Genomic DNA, 19564 nt, shown 5'->3' with positions numbered 1-19564 from the left:
ATTCTCATGCATGAATAAAAGTTGCTCAATTTACATACAGTATATAGTAAACGTAATGTTAACATCAGTCTGTCCATTCTCATACATGATCTGTCTTATTCACATACAAACATAATGTAAATACATGTACATGTATGTCCATTCTCATTCTCTGTTCATATGCATAATACATGTAATGTTAACATGAGTCTTCTCATGCACTTGTAATATAATCATGTTTTCATTCACATTCATACATGATGTAAACGTTTGTTCATTTACATACATTATTTAAAAAAATATATTTTCACGTATACTGTACATGTAATGTATTAGTCTGTCTTTTCTCATACACATACTGTAACTGCCTGTGTTAATTCACATACACAATGTTTATACATTTGTCCATTCTCACACATAAATAACAGTTTCTCTATTTACGTATACAGTACACATAAGGCAAACACATTTGTCCATTTTCATAACTACAAACATACATAACTAATTCTCTGTTCACATGTAAAGTACACTTAATGTCACCATCACTTTGTGTGTTTTCATACACGTGTAAGCAATCACCTGTGTTCATTCACATACACAGATAATGAAAAAATGTGTTTGTCCATTCTTATACATACGTAAGTTTCTCTTTTCACGTGTACAGTACACATGACGTTACCATCCATCTCTCTATTCTCATTTACTTATAGTGTAATCACCTGTGTTCATTCACGCAGACACATATTGTGTTTGGTCAATCACAAACAATGTTTGTCTATTTTCATACAGAAATAACACAGTATGTCTGTCCCACCACACACACACACACACATACCGTTAGCATCGGTCTATTCATCCTTATACAGATATGATGTGATCACCTGTGTTCATTCACAACATCTGTTTTGTCCTTTAGCATCGGTCTATCCATTCTCATACAGATATGATGTGATCACCTGTGTTCATTCACAACATCTGTTTTGTCCATTGTTATACAAACGAAAAAGTTTCTCCGTTCACGTGTACAGTACACATGATGTTAACATCCGTCTGTCCATTCTCATTTACGTCTAGTGTAATCACCTGTGTTCATTCACGCACACACATATTGTGTTTGTCCATTCGCAAACAATGTTTGTCTATTTTCATACAGAAATAACACACAGTATGTCTGTCCCTCCACACACACACACACACACCATTAGCATCGGTCCATCCATTCTCATACACATATGATGTAATCATCTATGTTCATTCACATACACACATCATGTAAACATGTTTGTTCATTTACACACAATGTATAACACAACCTGTTTCTCCTTTTTTCACAAACACACACGCACACACATCAAGGGTTGGAATTGGGGGTTAAATCACCAAAATGATTCCCGGGCGCGGCCACCGCTGCTGCTCACTGCTCCCCTCACCTCCCAGGAGGTCAACAAGGAGATGGGTCGAATGCAAAGGTTAATTTCACCACACGTAGTTTGTGTGTGTGACAATCATTGGTACTTTACTTTTACTTAACACACACACACACGCACACATAACCGCGCACGCGTCTGCATCAATCTGACCCTTCTCATATATATATATATATATATATATATATATATATATATATACACTTACAAAATAATCATTTAGTTTTCCATTGTCATACATTTAGAAAGGAATAGAATGGACTTTATTGTTATTATATTTGCATATAACAAGATTAAGGACTCCAACTTAAGGTGCATTAGTGGGAACATATATGGGGTGAAAATAAATATTACAAGAGGTATATAATGGAAGAAATAACAATTGAAATAAACAGACTACTATCCAATAAAAAATAATAAGCAATCCGGTGCAATATACAAAACACTATAGAAATACAAAATACTGTACAATATACAAAACAAGACAAGAGTACCCGAGTAATAAATAACAATCAGTGTCGGACGTATTGCACTCGAAGGGTAGTATTGCACAGTAGAGTATTAGGGTAGGATATTGTATAGGGGTGAATTATTATTATAAGTTAGCCTTCAACATGGTGACAGCTCTGGGAAAGAAGCTGCCTCTGAGCCTGTTTGTTCTGTCTCTGATGCATAAATATATCATTTAGAATGAGTCTGTCTGAAAAAGTGTATGACTACTGGTATATTTCTGTTATTGCGCTGATATAATGTATGTTAAAAACAAAGATATTAATAACAGATTTACAGTACACCCCAACATAAATGACGTGCGCTGTAGTTGACCACCGAGAGAGACGAGGTGTGAATGCCAACAGAGGAAGCACCTTGCAGTCCATGTGAGAGGGAGGGCTCAACCCCCCACTCCCCCATCCCAAACCCCAATCCCCATCACGAACTCTGCGAGGAGGCTCCGCCCCCTCTCGCCGACTCACCGGCTCTTATTGGACAGGCCGAGGCTGTTAACGTCCTGCACCTTACACGGTTGACGCGCGCCTCAAGGCTTGTGCATGTTCACCAGTGTGTTGTGCTGTGCGGTTTCTCGCCGTCAATAGTAATGAGGCTTATCGTCGCCCGCCCACACACACACACACACACACACACACACACACACACACACACACACACACACACACACACACACACATGCAGATGTGAAGGTCAGTCATCAAGGGAGGTTTTCCACATTCTGAGGGATGCCTGCAGCCAATTTAGAAAGCGGCTGTTTTTGTTTCCCCCGATAACCAATCAGGAACGTCGACACTCGCAGAGCGACGAGGAGCCATTTGCCACTCTGCACACACACACACACACACACACACACGAACGCACGCAAACATTCTATGACATTATAGATTCCTATGCCCTTTGCCTAAACAGCAACCAGCTTAGCAGTACACGACACAGACAAAAGTATTGGAACACCTGGCTTTTACACCTGTATGACGTGATGATGGTTAGAGTGTCCGCCCTGAGATCGGTAGGTCGTGAGTTCAAACCCCGACCGAGTCATATCAAAGACTATAAAAATGGGACCCATTACCTCCCTGCTTGGCACTCAGCATCAAGGGTTGGAATTGGGGGTTAAATCACCAAAATGATTGCTGAGCGTGGCCAACGCTGCTGCTCGCTGCGGAGGGTGGAACAAGGAACTAGGATAATTTCAACACCTATTGTGTGTGTGACTATCAGTGGTACTTTAACTTTATAATAGGGAGAAGTGCCACCTTTCTGGTAAAAATTCATAGAAGAAATTTTGCAGTGTTTTTTGTATTCATCCGAAATAATATTTGTGAGATTTTTGCTGCAAAGCAGACCTCGATAGAAAACAGTTGGACTTAAAACACTTCCCTGAGGAACTCCTTTGACTGATTGTTGTTAAAGCATCATTCAAACTTCTATTCATGTACAGTAATACATATTTCTAGCTTACTCTTTTAAGCATATTCTACACGTTTGGCCTAAATTAAGCAATGTCAAACATAAAAATGGCTAAATGACCTAAGAATATCAAGACTGCTGTAGTATTGGCCACAAATGAGACCAAACTAAACAGAGCTTTGCCCTTCAGTATTGTGGCCACTGACTGCCTGAGCCCCAGACAGTATTAAAGGCCTACTGAAACCCACTACTACCGACTACGCAGTCTGATAGTTTATATATCAATGATGAAATCTTAACATTGCAACACATGCCAACACAGCCTTTTTAGTTTACTTAATTGCAATTTTAAATTTTGCGCGAAGTATCCTGTTGAAAATGTTGCGGTATGATGACGCGTATGTGTCAGGCTTGGACTTTGTCTTGGGTTGTTTTCCCGAGGTGCGAAGCGAATGGAGTGGAAACGGCGTGAAGCTAGGTACATATTTAATTTATTTACTCATAAACTAAAAACAGGAACAAACAAAAAGCGCTCACAGTGGAGGTACAAAACTTGGGCTATGAAACAAAAGACTAGCACAAAGGCTATAAACTATAAACATGAAACAAAACACTTGTGCTATGGCATGAATGACAAAAACGTACGTGGACAAAATGAACAGCATAGCAAGGCATGAAGCAGATAATCGAGATTGTGAAGGAGGTGATGTTGCCAGACTGACTATCTGGTAACTGATAAGTGAAAACAGGTGTGAGACAAGACAGGTGAACTGATTGGTCGTCATGGTAACAAAACAGGGAGTGAAAAAAAAAGGAACTTAGAGTCCAAAAGGTCAAAAGCACCTATTATTCCTAGGCAGTCTCCCATCCAAGTGCTAACTAGGCCAGACACTGCTTAGCTTTGAGAACAGATGAGATTGGGGATGCTCAGGGTAGTATGGCCATTCAAAACTCATGATCAGACATGACAGATGAAAACTAAATCAGTTGGCATGGTAACAAGACAAACAAGGAAATGCAAAACAGAACTAAATGTCCAAAAAACTAAACATAGCATGACCAAAACAAAACATGAACCATAGGCGTGACAGTATGATGACGCGTGTTTGTGACGTAACGGATTTTAGCGAACATTTTGTTCCAGCCCGATCCCGGCTATAAGTCGTCTGCTTTAATCGCATAATTACACAGTATTCTGGACATCTGTGTTGCTGAATCTTTTGCAATTTGTTCAATTAATAATGGAGACGTCAAAGAAGAAAGATGTAGGTGGGAAGCGGTGTATTGCGGCTGCCTTTAGCAACACAAACACAGCCGGTGTTTCCTTGTTTACATTCCCGAAAGATGACGGTGAAGCTTTACTATGGAACAGAGCGGTCAAGCGAACATGGTTCCCTACCACATGTCAACCGGCAGGTTTCGGATAGAAATTGTGGTAATAAGTTGGCTCTTACCGTAGACATGAGCTGAGCTTGCGTTGTTCCTCGTTCACCTGTCAAAGAGGCAGCTGCGGACTCTCTCTTGCCTCCTCCGACCGGCCTCCCCCGAACGTGGGAGGCTTCCACCTTGGAGGAGGGGGGAAAAAAGCTCAGCCAGGCCCCAACGGCTGCCTTTGCTTAGCCTCGTCGAGAAACGTGGCTTCCCTCAGAGACACTGGCGGTCACCACACCCGTGGCCACACCCCTCCGACTTTCAGGTACGACCATATAATCTCACTAAAACACTAGTAACACAATACGCAGATAAAGGATTTTCTAGAACTATCCTAGTACATGTGTCTAATAACATCTGAATCGCTCCCACTGCCCTCGTCTTTTTTTTTTAAGTCCTTCACTCTCACTATCCTCATCCAAAATCTTTCATCCTCACTCAAATTAATGGGGAAATCGTCGCTTTCTCGGTCCGAATTGCTCTCGCTGCTGGTGGCCATGATTGTAAACAATTTGAGGATGTGAGGCGCTCCACAACCCCTGACGTCACGCGCACATCGTCTGCTACTTCCGGTACAGGCAAGGCTTTTTTATTAGTGACCAAAAGTTGCGAACTTTATCGTCGATGTTCTCTACTAAATCCTTTTAGCAAAAATATGGCAATATCGCAAAATGATCAAGTATGACATAGAATGGACCTGCTATCCCCGTTTAAATGAGAAAATCTAATTTCAGTAGGCCTTTAATATACTGGATTAAACAAGTGTAAAGGTGACTGCGTGAGTGTTATTTCATATCTAGAGGGCTCACATAGTGTTAAAACCTATTTTAACCTTGCATATTTGATGCTCTAGCTATGAAAATATTTCATTTATTGTTAATATTTCTGACTTTGCGGAAATTCATTGACCATGGTCTGACACTGAACTGATTAACAGTGATATTTTTAAAAATACAATGGGAAGGCATAATTTAAATGGAATGTTAACAATAAATAAAGTTTTATTGTCGGTAAATACAATTTTAAAAGGGGGTATGTCATTTTGAAGAAATTTTGTAAGAAACAACTATTCTGACTTCTACGACTAAAAAACTTGAAATATGTGTTAAATAATCTAGAATTATTTAACTAAAATACAAAAATTTATTATAATACTTTGAAGTATTTTAATTTTGTTTTAATTTAATACAATTTAAATGTTTCATTACATTTAATAAAATGTTTATTTAAGTTTTAATTCATTGATTTAAATTTTATTCTAATTTAAAATTAGAAGTTTAATTTAGTAAAAAAAAAAAAGATACATTATTTTCTGAACTGTGTGAGAGTAAATGGATTGCCAAAGAGACGGAGCGTTGGAGTAGAGGACGGGCACAAAGGCTGTGACGGACACACGATACATTTGAGAAATAGGGGGCTGGAGAGAAGCACGCACACAGATGCGTGCAGGGTTTGGAATCCCGCTGTGAACCAAAGTTGCCGTGCAAAAGAAATAAAGATAGACAAGGGTTTGATTCGTTTCGACATGGATTGGAATCCAAAGAAGGGGGGGCAGCGGGCCAAGTGCGTCCCACGAGACATCACAAGCTTAACACAAAGATCGTCTGAATTGGAATGATATTGCTTTCATCTTGTGGGCGAAGATGCAATTGATGGTCAATGACTTGAGCATAGCATCAATATATATGACCCCATTCAAACAACTTTTCCCACTCCTGGTATGAATTAACTATCACAACACACCTCCTGCTCATTGATCTTTGTAGACACTATAAAATATGTAAATGAAATTTAAAATTACACATACCGGTATATCAATCCATTACACTTAATGATGGGTGATATGCTAAACACTCCCATGTCTGATGCATTTTAGCTGTGTGTGTGTGTGTGTGTGTGTGTGTGTGTGTGTTTGGGTGCGTCATATAACTGACTATTTGCGATTACCCTCGAAAAAATGGCTGTACCACTTGCTGATTAAGTGTAAAAACAGCTGTGTAACGTGATCACAGATCACTCTGAGACAGCACACACAGTTGTAATAAATATTGATTTAAAAAACAGACGTTAGTGTGGTAAATTTTGATATCAAATTTACATATATGCTTATTTAATTACAATAAACATATATTACGAGCAGTAGAAATAGATGGATATATATTTATTACCTATAAAAGTACATGTATTGCAGAACGGTATATATATATATATATATATATATATATATATATAAATGTGTATGTATATATATATACATATATATATAAATGTGTATATATATATATTTTTTTTATGTGTGTGTGGGAAAAATCACAAGACTACATATATATATATATATATAGATATATATATATATATATATATATATATATAGATCTATATATATATATAGATCTATATATATATATATAGATCTATATATATATATATATAGATATATATATATATATATATATATATATATATATATATATATATATATATATATATATATGCACATATATACTGTAAATTCCAGACTATAAGCCTCTAAAGCCTCTACTTTACTTTGTTTCTACACTTTGAACCCTGCGGCTTATAAGACGTAGCGACTAATTTATGGTTATAAAAAGTTTTATTTTTTATTTTTAAACAAGCAAAAACAGTTGTTTGTTCTTGGCGTCATCAGTGTCCTTCCATTTACCGGAATTGCTTTTTTTCTTCAACAAGAGTCACGTTAAGTTTTCCAGCCGTCTGTAGCGCCTCTACTCGTATGGATTCTTTAGCACTCCAAGCAACGTTTGCTACTTACTAAACCGTCCCATGTGTGATGTCTATCGGACTGTTTTCATGCATATTTGTACATGTTATCATAATGTAATGACACTAGCGTTATTAGCATTAGCTAATATGCTAACACCTTTACAAGTGTCTGTGTTAGGATCATTTACTTACAACGGCATTATTTTTTAGTATTGTTTCAGTTTCACAAATTCCTCAATGAATTCACCAACTTGTCACCGTGGAGTTATTGAGTCTGTTTAGCTAATAGGGGAGCGAGTTCCCACACTTAGTGGGTTCATGACAATGACTTCTGTTTTGTTTGAGCAGCAGTTTTACTGCCGTGTTACAGACACCGTTTGGAAACAACTAAAGTATGTAAATAAACATTTACAGAATATTACTGTGTAAATAACTCATTTCGCAACGTATTTATCTGCGGCTAATATATGGAAACATTTTTTTTCCTCTTCAAATTTATTGGGTTCAGCTAATACACAAACAGAAAAAATGGCAATATTGTGATAAAAAAATGAATTTTATATGACAAATGTCATCATTTTGCATTAAAAAGTAATAATTTGACATAAAAAAGTAATACTTTTACAAGAAACTATAGCAATATTACAAAAACAGAAAGAATATGAGAAAATGTTCCCAATTTTTAAGAAAAAACATTGACATATTGTGAGAGACTGTTTTTAGTAAAAAAAAAAAATGTGTTGAATGTTTTGTTTGTAGTTGGTTTTTAATCTTCATTATTTACTTCAAGTTATTACAGTATGTCTTTATATACATATTTATTTAATTTTTTTGAATAAATTGTGGCCACAGGGGGCGCATTTCAATTTCTTACACAAACTTGTTATTACATATGTTGACCAGAGGGGGAGCCCTTCAGATTTTTACACACACTTGTTGTTTCATATGTGGACCAGAGCGGGGGCACTTTTAAAACCGACACAGTCAATTAAACATATTCCTCCTTTTTGGGACGTCCCTAATTTGACAGATCTCACCACCAGGGGTGTAGATGAGACACTCTATTACTGTAAATGCAATGGTTTTCTGTATCGGGACCATGATTATTGTCCTAACTTGTTCACCGCTCCTCAAATGGAAGGAACTTTTCCTTGTTAATGTCTCAAGAAGGGTAAGAATACAAGAACACACACACAAATGCAATATAAACGTCAACTCACGTGACTGAGAAACTAGGAAGTTCTGATACTTAGCACCGATGTCTGCCATTTGGGAGAAGTCTTCTTCACTTACGCAATAAACCTGGAAGAATGCTAACATAATTAGCCCGGGGGACAATTAAAGGACAATACGCACGCACACACGAGTTGTTGCGAAGTAAGCTGGTATTGACTGGAGCTCCAGGGACAGATGGATTGCAGCCGTGATTAAGGTGATTGATGCGGGCCTTGTTTATTTGACAGTCATTCATCAGTGGCAAAATCAGGAACATTCGGCGAGACGAGTCGTAGCAAAGATGGCTAATGCCGATTAAACGGCTGGACGGGTATCGGCGCGCCCTTTGAACCCCGGCTGTCTCAAGTTTGCTGTGTTGATAACATTCAAAATTGATCGTGTTTCCTCTTTTTTCATTTTTACATGATGATAAACTTTGAGAATGTTGGAAATTGCGCCTCGTTGAATGCTTTTTTACTGACCAATTTGCCTTTTCAGCAACCTCAATCTTTTTTGGTCAGTTAGCCTTCAAATCAAACATGCTTGTTTCATTTTAATTGGAGGGAGAATTTTATCAAGTAGATTGGTTAAAAGAAACACGTTTTGATTGGAACGTTCATCTTCTCTGTTGGGTAACATTCAAAGTCAATAGTATGGTTTCTCCTTGGATTTTAAAGTTGTGGGATACATTGTGTTGAAGGTTTTGTGCGTTTATAACAGGGGGATGTCCCAATACAACTTTTTCACTTTAGTATTGGCCGATACTGATCATGATCAATACAATGTCAGCTGGAATCATACAAACTGGTATTACAAACCCCGTTTCCATATGAGTTGGGAAATTGTGTTAGATGTAAATATAAACGGAATACAATGATTTGCAAATCATTTTCAACCCATATTTGGTTGAATATGCTACAAAGACAACATATTTGATGTTCAAACTGATAAACTTTTTTTTTTGCAGATAATCATTAATTTTAGAATATGATGCCAGCAACACGTGACAAAGAAGTTGGGAAAGGTGGCAATAAATACTGATAAAGTTGAGGAATGCTCATCAAACACTTCTATGGAACATCCCACAGGTGTGCAGGCTAATTGGGAACAAGTGGGCACGATGATTGGGTATAAAAGCAGCTTCCATCAAATGCTAAGTAATTTACAAACAAAGATGGGGCGAGGGTCACCACTTTGTAAGCAAATTGTCGAACAGTTTTAGAACAACATTTCTCAACGAGCTATTGCAAGGAATTAAGGGATTTTACCATCTACGGTCCGTAAAATCATCAAAAGGTTCAGAGAATCTGGAGAAAAATCACTGCACGTAAGCGATGATATTACGGACCTTTGATCCCTCAGGCGGTACTGCATCAAAAACCGACATCAGTGTGTAAAGGATATCACCACATGGGCTCAGGAACACTTAATTAAACCACTGTCAGTAACTTCAGTTGGTCGCTACATCTGTAAGTGCAAGTTAAAACTCTACTATGCAAAGCCAAACCCATTTACCAACCACACCCAGAAACGCCTCCGGCTTGGCTGGGCCCGAGCTCAGCTAAAATGGACTGATGCAAAGTGGAAAAGTGTTCTGTGGTCTGACGAGTCCACATTTCAAATTATATTTGGAAACTGTGGACGTGGTGTCCTCCGGAACAAAGAAAAAAATAACCATCCGAATTGTTATAGGCGCAAAGTTCAAAAGCCAGCATCTGTGATGGTATGGGGGTGTATTAGTGCCCAAGGCATGGGTAACTTACACATCTGTGAAGGCACCATTAATGCTGAAAGGTCCATACAGGTTTTGGAGCAACATATGTTGTTATCCAAGCAACATTATCATGGACGCCCCTGCGTATTTCAGCAAGACAAGTGTTACAACAGCTTGGCTTCGTAAAAAAAGAGTGCGGGTACTTTCCTGGCCCGCCTGCAGTCCAGACCTGTCTCCCATCGATAATGTGTGGCGCATTATGAAGCGTAAAATACAACAGCGGAGACCCCGCACTGTTGAACAACTTAAGCTGTACATCAAGCAAGAATGGTAAAGAATTCCACTTTCAAAGCTTCAACAATTAGTTTCCTCAGTTCCCAAACCTTTATTGAGTGTTGTTAAAAGAAAAGGTGATGTAACACAGTGGTGAACATGTCCTTTCCCAACTACTTTGGCATGTGTTGCAGCCATGAAATTCTAAGTTAATTATTATTTGGGGGAAAAAAAAAGTTTATGAGTTTGAACATCAAATATCTTGTCTTGTAGTGCATTCAACTGAATATGGGTTGAAAAGGATTTGCAAATCATTGTATTCCGTTTATATTTACAATCTAACACAATTTCGCAACTCATATGGAAACGGGGTTTGTATTTTGTAGTGTGGAATATTACGATCGTTTGATCAAGTGGAATTAGTCAATAAGAGAAGAATAGGAATGAAAACACTAACCTTTTTATCATTAACTATCTGTAATGGACTTATACTCTTTGTAATTAGGTTGAAGTGGAGTGGTAATAATTTTTTGGACCACATTAATTCAGTTTGGCTCATGATGCAGTAAGTTGAATCATGCAGACACCTTTGTTACCAGATACTTTCTATGTGTAAATAAAACGCAACTATAATTCTTTGATACTTTTTATATCAACAAATGTGCTGTTTTAGATGGCAATATTGGTCTTTCTCAAATAGTGGGGCTGCCCCACTTGGAGGGGAGCGGTGCGAGGCAGTGGAGGGTGCGTGAGACTCAGGGGAACATGCTTTATCAGTATCATATTTCAAACTCAGCTTCCAAAAGCTGTGCACTACAAAATATGCTTATTGTAGCCATTAATTCTGACTTCCTCATTTTGAAAAAAGAAATGCACAAAATGTTTTTGTTTATTTTTGTTTTGTAGGTTAAAGTGTTTTATATAGTTAATGTTGCTGATCAAGTTGAATTTAATATAATTTTTTGTGTTTATTAAATTTAATTTTTCAGCATCAAATGGTCACTTCGGTCCAAAATGTTAATAGTTTAAAGATATCGATTTTAAAATGTAGGCAAGTTGATGCACTTTAAATATTTTCTGTCACAGATTAAAACAATGCTAATAGTTGTTTTTTGTTTTATGTTGATCTATAGTCCTTTCTCTTTGTTGTCTTTAACGTTAGTAAGTAGCATTTTTTATATTAAAATATCCCTTGCACACTGTGAAAAAATGTTATCAAATTTTCAACATTTGACTTATGCAGATCCTAAATACAGATCAGCAGGTACCAGAAGGTAAGAAAAGTTGCTTTTGCATAATATTGCGAAAGAAAACGTCAGATTGTATGTTATACCTGATACACACACACCATGATAATACTTGTATGTTGAAGCACAGTACAATCCATCAAGCGGTGCAGCGTCATAGCTTACCAAAGTAGTACTAAAACATTTTGATAGATTTTTGAGCGCCGTCTGTAATGTTCTAAATTTTCAATGGAACATATCTAAAGTTGTTGTTTACTTGAGTCATATTGCAGTTTACACGTATCTCTTGTGTGACTGCCATCTACTGGTCACATTTATCATTTCACCATGTACAAAATAAAATAGCTTTGATGTCGGTAACCACAACCAAAAACGGTTATAAGGTGCATTGTCGAGACAATGAAAGGATTTTAAGTGCGCTTTATAGTCCGAAACATACGGTATGTCTTTTTGTTCTTTTTCTAACATTTCTACCATTTATTTTCCGACAACATGTTGTGGGCCAACAAAACTCACGCTGCGGGCGTCAAATGTCTGTACTATGGACACCCTTGTAGTAAAAGTACCTTTTTTGCTGAGTTTCCAAGTGTGCTGAGTCAATACGATTCTCAAACTGTGGTACGTGCACGGGCTCCATCTAGTGTTACGCCAAATAATCACTTAGTTAAAGTACCAAGTTGTATATTCCTTTATTCAAATACAGTGTAAGTGTTCACACTGTGTGTAATGTTACAGTGGCTCAAAAATTTTATATATACTTGTTAAATAAAACATTGTTTTAGACGACTGCTGAGGCCTACTACGCTACTGTGTTTTAATGTTGGTCATTATGGTGGTACTTGGAGAAAAACTGGTCAATATGGCTAAACCACTGCAGGTCACGCATTAGCCAAGTAGATTTGTTTCAGGAAATAATTATATTTAATTTTTACTTTTCTTCCGACTTTAAAGTTTACCGATAGTTAACATTCGAGGTTACGCGTCTTGAAATGACAAAAAAATAACACACAGATGCTCAGCTCGTTGCTGCAGTATTTACACGCCACAGTCTCCACTTGGATAGGATGCGTATGTGCTTTGACGCGCGTGTTTATTGAAATACAGGAGAAGATGCAAAACATGCACGGCGGGGTACGTTGTGGTCGTCGTCTACTGCCTCGAATGGTGTCTTTGAGAGTGATAGAAGACGAAGCGAGCGGCGGGATGAGGAAGCGCATGAATAAGTGATGCAGAGCTGAGAGTGGGCTTGTTGTGTGTCCGTCAGGGAACTTTAAACACACACACAAACACACACTCACACACTGGAGGGTCGTGAGGGGGATGAAACTCTTTGCCTGTCAGCATGTATCTGGCTGAAAGGGTTTTGAAGCGCTAAGAGCGAAAGAAAAGCAAGTGGTGGAACACTCAAGAAGGTGTTGTGATGAGAGAGAGCAAGATTTAATGAGGGAGAGCGAGAGATGGGGAGGGTGGAGGTGGGGGGTTTTGGGATGCGGGTGCACCTCATCCTCCCCTTAAAAACGGAGGCGAGCCTCCCTCTCCTCTCAGTAGCGCCGGCGGGCTGACGAGAGCACGGAGCCTGGAAGAGCACCCTTCTCACCTCACCTCTGCGTCTTCCCCCCGTCCAGGTGATCACTCCTTTCCGTAGGCTCATCCTCTGCGCCGAGAACAGGAAGGAGATGGAGGACTGGATCAGCTCGCTCAAGTCCGTCCAGTCCAGAGAACATTACGAGGTAAGGCTCCGGGGGGAAGGCACAAGGGGACACGTCTGCGACACCTTAAGAGAGGAGGCGTTTATTACTGTAGGCTGCATACACCACTGCTGTGTCAGACATTTTAAAGCCAGGACACACAGTGGGGAGTACTGGAGCAGCAAAACATTAGCACACACATGCACATATACAGTATGTAACGTAACCACATATGTAGTACATAACGTAAACACACATGCACGTATACAGTATGTAACGTAAACACATATGTAGTATGTAACGTAAACACACATGCATGTATACAGTATGTAACGTAAACACAATGCACATATGCAGTATGTAACGTAAACACACATGCACATATGCAGTATGTAACATAAACACACATGCACAATGCAGTATGTAACGTAAACACACATGCACATATGCAGTACATAACGTAAACACACATGCACATATACAGTATGTGACATAAACACATATGTAGTATGTAACGTAAACACACATGCACATATGCAGTATGTAACGTAAACACACATGCACATATGCAGTACGTAACATAAACACACATGTACATATACAGTATGTGACAAACACATATGTAGTATGTAACGTAAACACATGCACATATGCAGTATGTAACGTAAACACACATGCACATATGCAGTATGTAACGTAAACACATGCACATATGCAGTACGTAACGTAAACACACATGCACATATGCATTATGTAACGTAAACACACATGCACATATGCACTACGTAACGTAAACATACATGCACATATACAGTATGTGACATAAACACATATGGAGTAGTATGTAACGTAAACACACATGCACATATGCAGTATGTAACGTGAACACATATACAGTATGTAACGTAAACACATGTAGTACGTAACATAAACACACATGCACGTATACAGCATGTAACGTAAATACACATGCACATATACAGTATGTAACGTAAACACACATGCACATATACAGTATGTAACGTAAACACATATGTAGTTTGTAATGTACACACATGCACATATACAGTATGTAACGTAAACTCACATGCACAGATGCAGTCTGTAACGTAAACACACATTCACATATACAGCATATAACATAAACACACACGCACATATACAGTATGTACCGTAAACACATGCACATACGCAGTATGTAACGTAAACACACACATGCACATGTACAGTATGTAACGTAAACACACATGCACATATGCATTATGTAACGTAAACACATGCACATATGCATTATGTAATGTAAACACATGCACATATGCAGTATGTAACGTAAACCCACACGCACATATGCAGTATGTAATGTAAACCCACACGCATATATACAGTATGTAACGTAAACACACATGCACTTATGCAGTATGTAACGTAAACACATGCACATATGCAGTATGTAACGTAAACACATGCACATATGCAGTATGTAACGTAAACACATGCACATATGCAGTATGTAACGTAAACACAGGCACATATGCATTATGTAATGTAAACACATGCACATATGCAGTATGTAACGTAAACCCACATGCATATATACAGTATGTAACATAAACACACATGCACATATGCAGTATGTAACGTAAACACACATGCACATATGCAGTATGTGACGTAAACACATATGTAGTACGTAATGTAAACACACATGCAGTATGTGACGTAAACACACATGCACATATGCAGTATGTAACATAAACACACATGCACTTATGCAGTATGTAACGTAAACACATGCACATATGCAGTATGTAACGTAAACACATGCACATATGTAGTATGTAACGTAAACACATATGCACATATGCAGTACATAACGTAAACACACATGCACATATACAGTATGTGACATAAACACATGTAGTATGTAACGTAAACACACATGCACATATGCAGTATGTAACGTAAACACATGCACATATGCAGTACGTAATGTAAACACACATGCACATATACAGTATGTGACATAAACACATATGTAGTATGTAACGTAAACACACATGCACATATGCAGTATGTAACGTAAACACACATGCACATATGCAGTACGTAACGTAAACACACATGCACATATGCAGTATGTAACGTAAACACATGCACATATGCAGTACGTAACCTAAACACACATGCACATATGCATTATGTAACGTAAACACACATGCACATATGCAGTGCGTAACGTAAACATACATGCACATATACAGTATGTGACATAAACACATATGTAGTATGTCACGTAAACACACATGCATATATGCAGTATGTAACGTGAACACATACAGTATGTAACGTAAACACATGTAGTACGTAACATGAACACACATGCACATATACAGCATGTAACGTAAATACACATGCACATATACAGCATGTAACGTAAACACACATGCACATATACAGTATGTAACGTAAACACATATGTAGTTTGTAATGTAAACACACATGCACATATACAGTATGTAACGTAAACTCACATGCACAGATGCAGTCTGTAACGTAAAGACACATGCACATATACAGCATATAACATAAACACACACGCACATATACAGTATGTAACGTAAACGCATGCACATACGCAGTATGTAACGTAAACACACACATGCACATATGCATTATGTAATGTAAACACATGCACATATGCATTATGTAATGTAAACACATGCACATATGCAGTATGTAACGTAAACCCACACGCACATATGCAGTATGTAACGTAAACCCACACGCACATATGCAGTATGTAATGTAAACCCACACGCACATATACAGTATGTAACGTAAACACACATGCACTTATGCAGTATGTAACGTAAACACATGCACATATGCAGTATGTAACGTAAACACATGCACATATGCAGTATGTAACGTAAACACAGGCACATATGCATTATGTAATGTAAACACATGCACATATGCAGTATGTAACGTAAACACATGCACATATGCAGTATGTAACGTAAACACATGCACATATGCAGTATGTAACGTAAACACAGGCACATATGCATTATGTAATGTAAACACATGCACATATGCAGTATGTAACGTAAACCCACACGCATATATACAGTATGTAACATAAACACACATGCACATATGCAGTATGTAACATAAACACACATGCACATATGCAGTATGTGACGTAAACACATATGTAGTACGTAATGTAAACACACATGCAGTATGTGACGTAAACACACATGCACATATGCAGTATGTAACGCAAACACACATGCACTTATGCAGTATGTAACGTAAACACATGCACATATGCAGTATGCAACGTAAACACATGCACATATGTAGTATGTAACGTAAACACATATGTAGTACGTAACGTAAACACACATGCAGTATGTAAGGTGAACGCACATATGCAGTATGTAACATAAACACACATGCACATATGCAGTATGTAACGTAAACGCATGCACATATGCAGTATGTAACGTAAACGCATGCACATATGCAGTATGTAACGTAAACTTACACATGCACATATACAGGACGTAATGTAAACACACATGCACATATGCAGTATTTAACGTAAACACATGCACATATGCATTATGTAATGTAAACCCATGCACATATGCAGTATGCAACGTAAACCCACACGGGCATATACAGTATGTAAGGTAACACACATGCACATATGCAGTATGTAACGTAAACACACATGCACATATGCAGTATGTACGTAAACACATATGTAGTACGTAATGTAAACATACATGCAGTATGTAACGTAAACACACATGCACATATGCAGTATGTAACGTAAACACACATGCACTTATGCAGTATGTAACGTAAACACATGCACATATGCAGTATGTAACGTAAACACACATGCACATATGCAGTATGTAACGTAAACACATATGTAGTACGTAACGTAAACACACATGCAGTATGTAACATGAACACACATGCACATATGCAGTATGTAACGTAAACACACATGCACATATGCAGTATGTAACGTAAACACATGCATATATGCAGTATGTAACGTAAACACACATGCACATATGCAGTATGTAACATAAACACATGCACATATGCAGTATGTAACGTAAACTTACACATGCACATATGCAGTATGTAACGTAAACACATGCACATATGCATTATGTAATGTAAACACATGCACATATGCAGTATGTAACGTAAACCCACACGCGCATATACAGTATGTAAGGTAAACATACATGCACATATTCAGTATGTAACGTAAACACATGCACATATACAGTATGTAACGCAAACACACATGCACATATGCAATATGTAACGTAAACACACATGCACATATGCAGTATGTGATGTAAAAAAAAATATGGCAACTCCTTATGACCTGCAATGACTGTATATGTTCAGTTCAGGCAGGACACTTTTCTTTCTTTTTTTTATGGTGTTGATGCAACAAATGAAAGTGTTGACAACGGCGGTGCTGCATGCAAATTTAGGCGATTTAAGAAGAAAATCTTATATAAGACTCCCCACCCGACTACCCCCACCACCTCGCTCTGTTTTCTGCACTGCAATGCAGCTGCACCCCCAGAGCTGTTGCAGGGGGTGGACACACACATGCAGAACGAGCACGAGCGTCAACAATGGTGTCCAGGTTACATTGTGACACTGGATGGGGGAGCACGGCCCCCGCACTCGCCACCAGAAGGGCTTATTTTGACACGTGATCCCGAAAAATTTGTAGTAAAAGGTTATTTGCAGCCCGTTTAGGTGGCTCAACACATTGGTGCCTAGATAGGCGGCAACACAAGTGAGCACCATGATAATTGCATATTACCTAGAGTTAAGATGGGGGTTGTGTGCATGAGTGCTACCGGCACGGGGGGAGCTGCGGTTCATCGAGCGGAAGATGAATTCCAACATCACTTTGATATTGTGATGGCAGTGAGTCCAAGATGTCTAACATCCTGCTGTGATGTCTTCATTAGTGGTGTCCTGACACACGCTTGTCACTTCTGATATGATACCGATAAAGGAGCCCTGAGTATTGCCTGATACCGAAGTTCATCTGATGTGCGATCCACACAAATCAGGCATTATTTTTTGGATGTCTCTCTAGGTCGTCCTCAGACGAGCCTTCCATCGTTGCTTCTAGTCATCCCGATTCTCCATGCATTTGGCCAGTTCCCTGGTACTCTGAGCTCCTGCATCCTTCTTGAGTATGTCCACGTATGTTAGTGTAGGACGTCCTCTTGACCGGTGCCCATGTGTTGGTTACCACAGCAGCAATTTGCTGGCTGGCAGCTCCTGATGCCTTTGGCATTGTCCTGCTAGTCTCATTCTCCTTACAGCAATCTTCTCGCTCACCCTTGGTATTCCCTTGTAGAGGATTCTGTTGGTTACGTGCGCACTCTTGTTGATGTTAAGCACTGCACGCAGCATCCTGGTGTAGCAACCATCCAGAGACTTCTCCAGGGTTGGCTGCAGGGTCCAGCATTCGCTGCCATAGAGGAGAACGGACTGAACTGTCGCGTAAAAGAAGCTGAGTTTAATTTGGCGAGGAGGTTTGAGTTCCATACACTGGTCATGCCGTTCAGGGCCCTCTATGCAAGTGCCTTCCTCACTTTTAGATCTTGCTCAGTTGAGTTGACCCATGCGCCCAGGTATTTGAAGTCCTCAACTTCTTTCAGCACAGTGCATCCTGCTGTTGCCAGAGGTTGATGTTCTGGTGGAACGTTGTAGGTCATGACCTCAGTTTTCTTGGCATTTAGCCTAAGGCCAACCTTGGCACACTCTAGCTCTACCCTGTGTAGTAGTTTTTGTGCTTGTTACACATTGTTGGAGAGCAGACTGATGTCATTCGCATAGTCAAGGTCTGTCAGGACCACT

The 19564-nt window shown here is 38.7% G+C and overlaps 1 protein-coding gene across 4 annotated transcripts in view; it reads left to right on the top strand.

The window, feature by feature from the left end:
• dgkh (diacylglycerol kinase, eta) overlaps positions 1-19564 on the top strand; it is a 156479-nt gene that overhangs the window by 56140 nt on the left and 80775 nt on the right. For all 4 annotated transcript variants that reach the window (XM_061879650.1, XM_061879649.1, XM_061879652.1 and 1 more), the window contains one exon: positions 13574-13678. In XM_061879650.1, coding sequence (XP_061735634.1) covers positions 13574-13678 — 105 coding nt within the window. The remainder of the gene's footprint in view (positions 1-13573; positions 13679-19564) is intronic.

This window comes from Nerophis ophidion, linkage group LG19 (genome assembly GCF_033978795.1).
Source record: "Nerophis ophidion isolate RoL-2023_Sa linkage group LG19, RoL_Noph_v1.0, whole genome shotgun sequence".
Taxonomy (NCBI): domain Eukaryota; kingdom Metazoa; phylum Chordata; class Actinopteri; order Syngnathiformes; family Syngnathidae; genus Nerophis; species Nerophis ophidion.
Note: the sequence above shows the minus strand (reverse complement) of the source record. Positions and strands in the feature narration are given on the sequence as shown.